The sequence below is a fragment of the Lissotriton vulgaris genome, chromosome 8 (assembly GCF_964263255.1).
Source record: "Lissotriton vulgaris chromosome 8, aLisVul1.2, whole genome shotgun sequence".
Classification (NCBI taxonomy): domain Eukaryota; kingdom Metazoa; phylum Chordata; class Amphibia; order Caudata; family Salamandridae; genus Lissotriton; species Lissotriton vulgaris.
The window spans coordinates 1,252,882,021-1,252,893,793 of NC_141696.1; the positions used below are offsets into that span (position 1 = coordinate 1,252,882,021).

Genomic DNA, 11,773 nt, shown 5'->3' on the forward strand with positions numbered 1-11,773 from the left:
CATGCAACCAGAGCATCTACGGGATCACTAGACATCAGGTAGCCACCTGAGACCTACAGCCAGACTCAGGAGGACTTACTGCACCACCATAGGTGCGCCATGGTTGTCCAAGTGCCTTGCCTGCAACGACCAGACTACCACTCATTACTCAGCATCTGCTGATGTTTTCTCTGCAGCCTGGCCATCGAAAACTCACGGTCCTCCTGTACCGCACCACCAGACTGATCAGTGGGCCATATAGTCTCATGGGGAGCTTGCTCTGACCCTGTTCTGGTTAGTGCACATAGAATTCTTCATCTTTGTACAGTCCATATAGAATTTTTGTTCACATTCTTATAATATATTTAGACTCTAGTTGTCATAGTTGTCGTGTTCGGTCACCTTCTCTCTCATTATTCAAAATTAGATCAAGGGCGCGATTTGCCAACAAAGAATAAAGTGTAAAAAAATCAAAGGAGAAAAAATAAGACTATTCCTAACCTATTGTAAGGAAAGTAATCGAATCAGTAACATTTTCAGGAACATTGGAGTCTACTTAATCAAGAACTTGATATTTAAGTAAAGTTGGGTCATACACCATCAATTTGTTATACGCCATCAATTTGCTCCACAGAGCGCACTCTTGAAGGATAGGTTGGGTAGGAGCCACTTCAACTATACAAAACATGTACAGAATTGGCTTAAAGCATCTCAAGGGAGCTTCTTTAAATTCAGAACATGAAAGCTTGCAGGATTGCAAAAAACACAAGAGAAATGAAAATCAAGAACAATCAAAAAAAATTACAATTGAAAAAATTATTCCTTGTGAATCACAATTTGCCATTTATTGTCTAAAATGCAAATTTGGTCTGAAATAAATGGGAAGTATGACATGCTGCCAGCCTAAAATAATCTTGAAACACGTAACAGCAGTACAAAACAAAGATCCAACATACTATAGCAAAACATTGTAAAAAACTCCACAAGGAAGGGTGGCAATCTAAGGCATATTATGGCATTGATCTAATTTTGAATAATGAGCGAGAAGGTGACTGGGCACGTCAACTATGACAACTAAAGTATAAATATATTAAAAGATTATGAACATGAATTCCATATGAACCGTACAATGATGAAGAAGTCTATGTACAGTAATAAACTATGAACAATAAGAACATTTGCCAAAATGTCCATACATGATTACAATTGTCTCACTACGAGAATACTCCTCAAGGGAGAAATATTGGGGTCAATATAGATTGAGTTGACCAAACCATCAGTTTTTTCTGGGTATATGTTAATATAGAAAATATATAGAAATCAAACTAAAAGTGAAGTGGAATCTAAAAACAATATACCAACAATGATAGCATAAAGACCAGAATGCACCTGTAAAACAAATTACCAAAAAACAAGATTGGCCGAAAGTTCACAAAATCCTAGAATCTCTCTATGAATAAGAGACAACAAAGAGAATGAGTAACAAGATATTCAGATGCTCACAGTGACTTAAAGAAACTGATGAAAATATCCAAATCTGAAAATGGGCCAGAAAAGTGTGTATCTATTACAAACAGATTGACACAAGAAAAATATATACACAACTACCAAGACCAGAATACACTGGTGTTGTCAACATGAGAATGCAATTAACGATTGGGAGAGAAAACAAATTACAATTGTCATCATAAATCAAAGTCACGAAGATTGATCACTTAAGAAATGCATTAACCACACATCCATAAAATATGTCGGTATATAAGATTGTGTGAAGATCAGATGCCAAAGCAATAATAACAGGATATTATCATGATGAACTTAGTAAGGCGCTTTTTAAAGTGCCTTACTTAGTACAGTACAGGTACAGTAACCTATTTAATAAGAATGTTAACTCCGAGAATGCCACTTTGAAGACAAATTGGAAGAGTACATGTATGGACACAAAACAAAATATCTGCCAGCAATGATCAAGACTGGGATAGGTCGAAACATGTATTTTTTTTTTACCACTATGGAATATTGTTAAAATAATGTAATGGAGGTAGTGGTGTGCCTAAAGTGAGCATCAGCAAACAGAGCATGCCACAAACTGTGAAATCAATCCAATTACTAAACAACCAGATGGATGTATATATATTCACTGAAAAAACTGTTAAAAACTGAATTGTGTTTCCAGCTCAAGCTTGTATAAACAGTGAAATTTGTCTGTGGTTGTTAAAGACGTAGCTTACACCTTCGTTTGCCATGTTCCTCTCTTCATAGCTCTTTTCTTAGTATTTCTACCATTGGAAAATATGTTTTTTGAGCATGGCGAGCAGTGTGAGGTGTTGCGTGGGTCCTATGCCATTACCATAACTGGCAAATTTCTGTTGTTTTATGCATTGAGTGAGAAACTGAAACAAACACACACACACTCACTCCCACATACACTGTCCTATGATGTTGCAGTAGCCATTCTTGATGAACAGGGCTTGCATTGCCTAAATGACATGAAACAGATTTTGAGACACACTGTAATCACCATTTGGAGGTTCAAATGTTTTTTTTGATATATTGATAGGCCCGCCAGCTGTGTCAGCCATCTTTATATCTTCAGTCAGTTGCTCTATGGTTAATTTAGTTTCTCCATGGCTGGTACTACTGTACTGCCTGACTTTCAGAGATGCCATTTTAACAATCATATTTCTTTTAAGCTTTCAGAGATTTTTCATCATCGTGTTCTTCATCATTTCTTATTTCATGCTGGCACTCTAAGTGGCCACAGGTTTGCGAATATTTAAGGAGTTCCACAGTGAGGAAATGCACAGGCTACACACTGAGGATATAACACTTGGTTGCTGACACAGTCGATTTCTGTTTCAGTACTATACAATTGCAGCTATCCTGTCGGAAATAAAAACATTTCAAGTGTTCTAAGAAGTTTAATCTTTTTAGTGCTCTTCGTGCTCTTGTGATACTAAGACGGAAGGGGCTTAATTAAAATAGGCTTTTCTAAATCCATTTGTGGTATTGGATTTGTTATTTGCAAAATCTGACTGTTCACTTCACTTATTTCTCACTGCAGATCTGAGTACCCTCCTACGAGGAGAAGGCGGAGCTGGTGGAGGTAGGCCTTGCCTGAAGAAGTTGTAACCAGATCTATTTAAGTCGTTTTTTTATATCTTTATAAATATTTTTAGTTTACATTTGATTATTATTGTTGTAGCCAAAACGATATTTAACGCTGGGCTTAATTTGATGTTAAATAGAGGTGTAGCTCTCACATAGGGGGAAAAGACCACATGACTATTAGGTCACAATCTTGCAAAAAGTAACATTATCCAAAATAATCAGAAATGTGGCATAAAGTGCACAAACTTTGAGACAACATTAAACAGGTCAATGACCAACGCACTTGTTACAAAAATTCTCAGTTGCAGAATGGACACTAGATATACATGATGCATTCAAGAAACGTTTGACAAGTTACAAAGTGTTGGGCATCCAGGTTGGTCTCTGACGGCCTTTCTGGGTATCCAGAGGCAAGGACAACCTTTTTTGCTAAACACTCTGGACTTGATTCACAACAATATACTTACACTTTTGTGTATGTTTACTATTTTTTGGGTATTCACAAACAATGATTTTAATTTCACTACTAGTACATAAAAAGGTATCAACAGATAACTTCAAAAGACACCGCTAGATATCTTTTATGTGCAGAGTTCTCCACTTTGACTGCAGAATCTCCACCGCCATAAAATTACTAGTAGTAAAATTAAATTAGCAGTTGGGGAATACCAAAACATTTTAAACTTACACAAGTGTATATTTCTCTTTATGAATCTGCATTTACACCTCTATATGATATGTGTATACAGACATTGCTTCCAGAGGAAGCACACACTAAATTTGGAAAAGAATCTGAAGATTATAAATGCAGTGAAAAGTTGGCAAAATAGAAAGACTATTGTAGATCATGTTTAACAACCCACAGAAGAGACGGAGAAATGAAGGAGCAAAAGCAAGTCAGCATAGCTGCCAAATTTCCAGATTCCTTATGTGTGACATTTTAATCATTTTGATGTACTTATGAGTTTACATTCATTGGCAAATGTGTAACATCTAGTGTGACACTTTTGCATGGGTCAAACCAAGCGAGGCACACAAAAAGATGTAAATATAAGGAAATAACAACATTTTGAGCAGTAAGAAGCTGTAAAAGATATTGAAACTGTTGCAAAACCCATGAAATGAAAGGCTTTTAATACAACAGTTGCATAGTCACAGTGTTTTAATTGCAGGTTAGCACATTCAAGCACTATAAATACACTAGTCACTATTCCAACCAGCACAAATAGGGATTCAATTATGTTTTTCTCCGGTTATGCATATTCATTCTCATTCTCTCTATCTGTGTCTCTGGTTGCATTAACCAATTTGGGTTTTTATGAGGTGAGTATGAAAGAGAAACAAAGAAAACCTTTTCTGGATAAATTTAACTTGACTGCGGGAGCGGGACGCTTTTCATGTTTTTTTTACCAAGATATTGCAGGTTATAACACTCGGTAGTGTATATGCCCCTCAACCAGGATCAGGGTACCCTTTTTAAGGACTTCTCGGCCCATATAGCTACTTTGATGACAGACTCTATGATATTGGGGGTGGGGCTTTAATTGTGTATCGGATATTTCACTGGATCGCTCACACCCACCTTTGCTTGGAGCCCAGGCCCACCGCCATGCTGCGGGATTTCGGGACTGGTGGAATCATTGGGGGTTAACTGACATTTGGAGGACACAACACGTAGATGATAGGGATTACTCTTTTTACTCCCGCATACACCAACTACATACACAACTCAATGTCTTTTTTGCTTTTCTAGTCTTAGTGGCTCAATCATACACACAGAATATCTGGGGGGCACACTCTCGGATCATAGCCCCTTAATGATGACCCACCAGCCATTGGGGAGGCGTCCTCTGATTCCCTAGTGGAGACACAATCCTTTAATACTAGAGGACAACCCCCTGCTGGGAAACATTCAGCACTTTTAGTGACTCGTACTTTTTGACTAACGGAATACAGCCTCTACAGCGCTGGTGGAATGGGAAGCATTTAAGGTTGTAGTTCGGGAACACTGCTTGGGGCAGTCAATAGGAGTGCAGAGAGAACTTCATACGGAACTAGAGGACCTGGAGAGTAGAATGCACAAACTAGACAACACCCTAGGGACAGATGCCTCTTCCCTGGTGATATTATGAAAATTGCGTGCCCTATACAGCGAGACGTTGGAGCGGTTAAGATGCCATGACTATGAGACATACCTTACCAAAGTGCAGGAGATGGGGAAACCCGGCTACTTGCTGGCATGGCTGATCAGACCTGAAATTTGTGGGGCTCCAAGTACCCACGTCATGTCTGGAACTGGATCCTCGGTTCATGACACAGAGGAGATTAATTCCTTATTCCGGGCATGCAATGAGGCCCTGTATACTGCCCTGCCACCAGCTGTGCCTGAGGAGGTTAGAGAATTGTTGTTCCCCTGGGGCTCCAGGTACTAGATGGACAGGCTACGGAGGCATTGGGAGGCTCGGTGACACTGCAGGAGATTCGGGACGCTACCAATACTATAGCCATGGGGGAGACACCGGGGGGTAGATGTATCAAGATTTTCGTTAGCGATTTCTTAATAGCGAGTCGTTGCGAATCGCTATTAAGAAATCGTTAAATGCGATGTATGTATGTTTCTGCGACTTTCTTGCGATTCCTTAAAAGTCGCAATTTTATTTTTAGAATTTTATGCGACTTCTTAATTCGCGAATTTCGCAAATTAAGAAATCACAAAAAAGCGTGAATCTGCTGCTGCCAACTACAAAATAGCTGAGTCATACTCAGGAAATGGGCTTGATTAGTTTCACCTGCATGCCTGAGCCACACCCAGTGGCAGTTGGAAACCTGTTTGGCTGGAGAGAGGAGCTGCTTGACTACAGGATGGAGGCTGCAAATTCAGAAGGAGGCCCCTCAGCAGAGAAAAGGAAAAGGAAGCAAAAGTTTTCTGAGAGGGAGGTGGAGACACTGGTGGAGGAAATGGCCTGCAATCATGAACTTTTGTTTGGAAAGCAAGCCAAATATGTTCCTGAAGTCAGGAAGAGGAAGTTATGGCTGGAAATCCAGGAAAAAGTCAATGCAGTTGGTGTTATCCCAAGAACAATTGATGAAATTAAAAAGCGTTGGTACGACATGAGGCTGAGGGCAAAGGAAAAACTTGCTGAGAGACTAAAGGATGCCAATAAAACTGGTGGAGGATCTGGAAATGTAGACCAACCAACCCCACATGAGGAGCTCATTGAAACTACAATTCAGCATGAAAGTGTTTCCGGAGTCTCAGCCATTGACAGTTCTGATCACACAGTTGCTGAACATGGTAAGCAGGATGCTTGACTTTTTCATTGCATAAGTTAGAAGCATGAGTGTATGAGTGTGTGAGCATTATTCCATGTGTTTAATAAATAACAGCACTTAAATGTGAAAATTGATCCCCTTTTTTGTTTTACATTACTGCATACTTATGATATGCAGTACATTTAAGCTGCACCAACATACATGCATCTGAATAAGTACACAATACTACCTCTTTAGTTAGCTTAATTTAATAGATATGAAGCACAGAGACAGGCAAGCATCTCATGTGACTCTTTCTTTATTCCCAGATCATGTTGTAGATTCACATGATGGTGATGGGGGGCAATCCTCACAGGAACATATTACAGCCCCAGAAGAAGTAAATGTCAGTGATGAGCATGAATCATTGTCTTTTATGAGAAGAAAAAGAAAAGCAGTTGCACAACTGCAACCTTTTGAAGAATCAGATGATGAACCTGAGGGATCAACAAATAACATAAATGTATCAGAACAGGAAGTTATACATCTTGACACAGTTAGTGATTCTGCTTCAAGAAGATCATATTCTAATAATAATACCAGGAGAAGCAGGGGAGAAGTCACAGAGACAGCAAATGTTTTTGCTGGTTTGGAAAGCAACATGCTTTCAGTGCAACAAAAACAACATAAAGCATTAAGGTCAATTAATGCCCAACTAAATAAATTAAACAAGAGTAACAATAAGGTGGGTGATGGTATGAGGCGGATGGCTGACTCCATGGACAGACTTTGTGTAGCATTTGAAAGATCAGAGTCAAACAGAGTGAGGGATTCTCGCAGTCATAACATCAGACTAAAGAAGTACTATGCAGCTATAAATAGTCTGTGCACTGTGACAGCACAGAGTAATAGGCGAAGCATTGCCATGCTACGCATGGTTGGTGAATGCAGTAGAAATGTTGCCAAAGGGCTGGATAAAGTATCCCATTCTTTTGAATTATTAAAAACTTGTCAGAAAGGGGCAAGTGCGCTCTTTGAGGCCATTGAGTCTGAGGACACTTCCAGTAGAACCAGCAGTAACCCTACGCCCACTTTGGACACCCCTGACATGAGGAGTGGAAGCCTTGGTAGCCAACCTACATCTGTGAGGAGAAGTGGCCCAGGCCAACGCAGGAGTAGCAGAAGGGGAAAAAATTAAAAAGAAAATTCAACATATATATTAATAAAAGAGAATGACACTGTGAGCAAACATTCTCAGATGTATGTCCTGTGGATTAACAGGTTCAAGGTTTTTGTTACCCATCTAATTTTGAAAAATTAAAGGTTTCCATAATGAAAACAAAGATGTTATGTTTTTATTTCTTACCTAGAAATAATTGTTAGTAATTTCTGCACGCCTTTGTCGCCCAGCCACAGCTCCTAAACCTGTAGCACATCTTCTTGGTGGAGGGACATCATCATTGTCTGAAGATTCAGGGTCACTCACTTCACATTCTGTTCCCTTTCTAATAGCCATGTTATGTAGCATAGCACAACTTGTAATTATTTTGCAACACAATGATGGCTTATATTGCAAGGATCCTCAACTTTTATGGATTCTTCTGAACCTGCTTTTCAAAATTCCAAAAGTTCTTTCAATAACTCCACGTGTAGAACGGTGTGCCTTATTGTATCTCCTTTCATGAATGTTACTTGGATTTAGATAAGGTGGCAAAATGAAATCACGAACTGCATAGGCGCTGTCTCCTAAATTGTAATTTCAGAAATGTGACAGTTTTAAAAATAGATTGACAAAAGTTTTAAAATTGATTTTGTGTTTTTAAGTAGCACTTACCAAGCAGAAATCCATCTCCAAATTCACCAGCACTCAAACGTCCATGTAATCCACTGTGTCTAAACATATATGAATCATGAGTGCTTCCTGGAAATTTTGCAACAATGTCAGTAATAATATATTTAGCATTACACACCATTTGAATGTTTAAAGAGTGGTAACTTTTCCTATTCCTATAAACATGCTCAGTTGCAGCTGGAGGTGTAATGGCAATATGTGTCCCATTTATACATCCAATTACATGTGGAAAATGGGCAATTTGATAAAAATCAAATTTAGAAATTTGGATATCTTGAGGTGTGCTGGAGAAGTAAATATGATGTTGCAACCTGTTCATCATTGCATCCAAAAATACCCTAAAAAACCTTGAAAATGCACTCTGAGATACTCCTCCCACCTCTGCAATCACCCTTTGAAAAGATCCTGAGGCAAGAAGGTGCAGGGAACATAAGACCTGCACATGAGTTGGTATAGAATGTGTCCTGTGTGTCTCATGCTCCAAAAAAGGCTTTAACTCCTCAATTAAGTCCAAAATGGTATGTGGATGCAGTCTATATTTCTCAAAAATGTCTTCTTCAGTCTGTTGAAATAAGGTAATCCTCAGTTTGAAAATCCTTTCCTGCCTCTGTCTCATCTGTGCAAGAGCTTGGATGCGCAGTCTTCTAGCTATCAGGTAAAGTCCAGCCATGGTTCTGTTGAAAAAATCAGTTGGGGCTGTCTTTTAAAGATTAAAAAAAAATTACACCTGGTTTGAGTTAGTGTTAATTGCGAATTCTTATTTTGCGATTTGCCGTTTTTCGCTATTTGCGATTCTTTGATACATTTCATAGCGACTTCTTAAAATGCGATCATGCAAAATAGAGAATCGCTAAGAAATATTCGCATAAACATGAAAACGCAAATAACGAAACGCAAAAAATAGCGATTTCTTATTTTGCGCTGCGAAAAAACACATACATCCCGAAATATGCAAAATATTCATTAACGATTCGTTATGGTCAAAATTCTGCGAATTTCGGCCATAACGAATCGCAAAATGCTTGATACATCTAGGCCCGGGAGCGGATGGACTCCGTGCAGAATTCTATTCAGTCTATGCCTTTAAATTGGCTCCCCGTTTGGTGACTCTATATGACGTATCTCTGAAACCTGTGCCACTTCCTTCATCTACAAGGGACACACTTGTGATTCCGCTGCCTAAAATCATAACCCAAGGTGTCTGAGTCGTAGATTTTAGGCCTCTCTCCATGCTCAAAAATTTATTTTAAGATTTTTAGCAAGGTCCTGGCAATGCACCTGCTTCCTCCTATGTCCACCATCATTCATCCGGACCAAAACTGATTTATCCCAGCCCGGAACACTTCATTTAACTTGCTTAGATTGTACTGGGCACTTTTAGATATTTGGGAATCCGGAAGGAAATGTAGACAGGACTCTACTGTCTCTTAAGGCATGCATACCCTTCTGTTGTTAGCTATGTTTACTCATCATGACTAGGAACTCTCTGACCAAAATGGTCATGTTACCGCGCTTATTATACTTTTTCATTAACGTCTTGATGTCATTGCCAACGGGATAGTTCAGACAATTGGACTCCCTGTCGCCGGATATCATTTAGGGGAGGGACATCGGAGGATCTTGTTAAAGACGTTGCAGCGCCCCATGATGGAGGATGGACTGGGAGTGCCAAAATTTTAACTCTAATTTTTAACTGCCCAGATGCAATGGCTTGTGCAATGGCTAGAGGGGGTGAACTCATAGGGAACTTTTATGATGGAAGCTGAAACACGCCCCACCCTACTATTGGCTAAAATACTAAACCCCACCGTGCCTGTCCCCTATAGGTTCGTATTGCAAACCACAGCCCTACAGTGTTGGAAACGTTGCATGATTAGAACAACAGAAACTCCCCGGCACACATCGCTACTTCCCTTGGTTGGCCTACCACATGGCAATCCCCTGACGATAATCAATGTTGACCAGCTAGCGACGAGGTTGGAGGCGGGGTGGAGACGGTAGGGGACTGCTATCAGGAGAAGGTCTTAAAGCGATTCGAAGATCTGGTTGACGGGCATGTCACTCAACCGGGGCAGTTCCTTCAGTATGAAGCCCTGGCCCGTACCTTCATTACGATATGGGGACAGAGCCGAGAGAAAGCAGAGACGCATTCAGTTTGTCACTCATTACTTACACTAGGTACGTATGGCCACCAAGTGAAGTGGTTCTATGCGTCACTGATTGGAGAATCCCTTATCCCCCTAAATAATGTACAGAGAAGCTGGGAGATGTCCTGAGTAGGGAATTGACTGACCCAGAGTGGCGCAGAATTTTGTCATCCCACAAAGGAATTTCCTGTAACACTCAGCTGAAATATATTCAGTTCAACTACGTTCACATAACCCCTCCCCCCCCTACCCCCCCCCCCCCCATCGCCTCTGGGTTACATATGGAGGTGAACTGCGCAAATGCCCAAGATACAATCAAAATGATGCAGATTTTATTCATATGTGCTGGACTGTGTACATTCTGAGACGAGGTCTTATCAATGTTACAAGCTTCAGTTGGGCAAACACTCAACTCTACGATAGAAGAATGCCTGTTGGGACTTTTCCCCAGGCCACCAAAACAAAAAGTGGGTAATAGATTTAACTGTGGTATTAGCAAAAAGTAGGATAGCTATGTCATGGACGTCCTCTACTGGGCCATTGGTAGGACTTTGGAAATGGGATGTCACCTACTGGGCAGAGGGCAGAGACGCCACCCCATGGCTGAGCAATGGAGGTAAGTGTTGTCCAACTGGGAGCATCCGACCCTGGCCAAGGACGACGATGATGTGACTATGATCAGAGATGGACCACGGAGAAGAGACGCAGATGAGACTTAAAAGAATACATAATATGTATGAACTGCAACTGAAACATCTATGGGTCGGAAAAAGAACAGCCCCTAGATTTGTATGAGGCAGATGAGGTGATAGCAGAAAGGAAAGAACTGTCACGCATTTATACCTATAGCCCCACTTCCCCCCCTTGCATTAAAGGGAAAAAGTATGACCTGGTGTGTTAAGTATAGGGGAAACAAGAAATCATAAAGGTAACCTAGTGCCTCCTGTAGCCTAAACCCCTCAACTGAACATTTAAGCTAAGGTAGTGACTACCCCCTGTATGTTTCCTTATGTTCATGTTTATATGGTACTTATGCAGACACTCCCACAGGTGGGTTAATTAACTATGAGTAGGTAATTGTATGAAGGACATACATTTTGGACCCTAGTGTCATAACCCCAGAAGTATGATGACACTTGGAAATGCCAATGTATTACATAAGATATCATTGAGAGTGTTATGGGAATAGGACAGGTATGATGTACTCTCTTATCCCTGTGCATGACTAGTCCTTGCGAAACGCCAACAGTAATAAAAATGAATATGCAATAATGTAAGTAACTTAAATGCCAATGAAATTATGTTTGAAAAAAAAGAGATATTGCGGGTAAATAAATAAACAGCCTTTCTCCCTCTCCTGTCAACGTGATTTAAACACCTCAATTAAATAAGCAGTTCAAAACTTTGCAGAGGTAAGATGCTTTAATATAGT

The 11,773-nt window shown here is 40.0% G+C and overlaps 1 protein-coding gene across 1 annotated transcript; it reads left to right on the forward strand.

The window, feature by feature from the left end:
* Positions 1-6,048: 6,048 nt before the first annotated feature.
* Positions 6,049-7,540, forward strand: LOC147698564 (uncharacterized). Its single transcript, XM_086936258.1, has 2 exons — positions 6,049-6,385; positions 6,672-7,540. The coding sequence occupies exons 1-2, from the start codon at positions 6,049-6,051 to the stop codon at positions 7,538-7,540; spliced, it is 1,206 nt and encodes a 401-aa protein (XP_086792384.1).
* The last annotated feature ends 4,233 nt before the right edge of the window (positions 7,541-11,773 follow it).

Excerpts from the sequence above, each read along its gene's own strand:
- LOC147698564 (XM_086936258.1), top strand. The coding sequence starts at position 6,049 with ATGGCCTGCAATCATGAACTTTTGTTTGGAAAGCAAGCCAAATATGTT. Across the intron at positions 6,386-6,671 it reads TCACACAGTTGCTGAACATG|ATCATGTTGTAGATTCACAT; the intron begins GTAAGCAGGATG and ends CTTTATTCCCAG.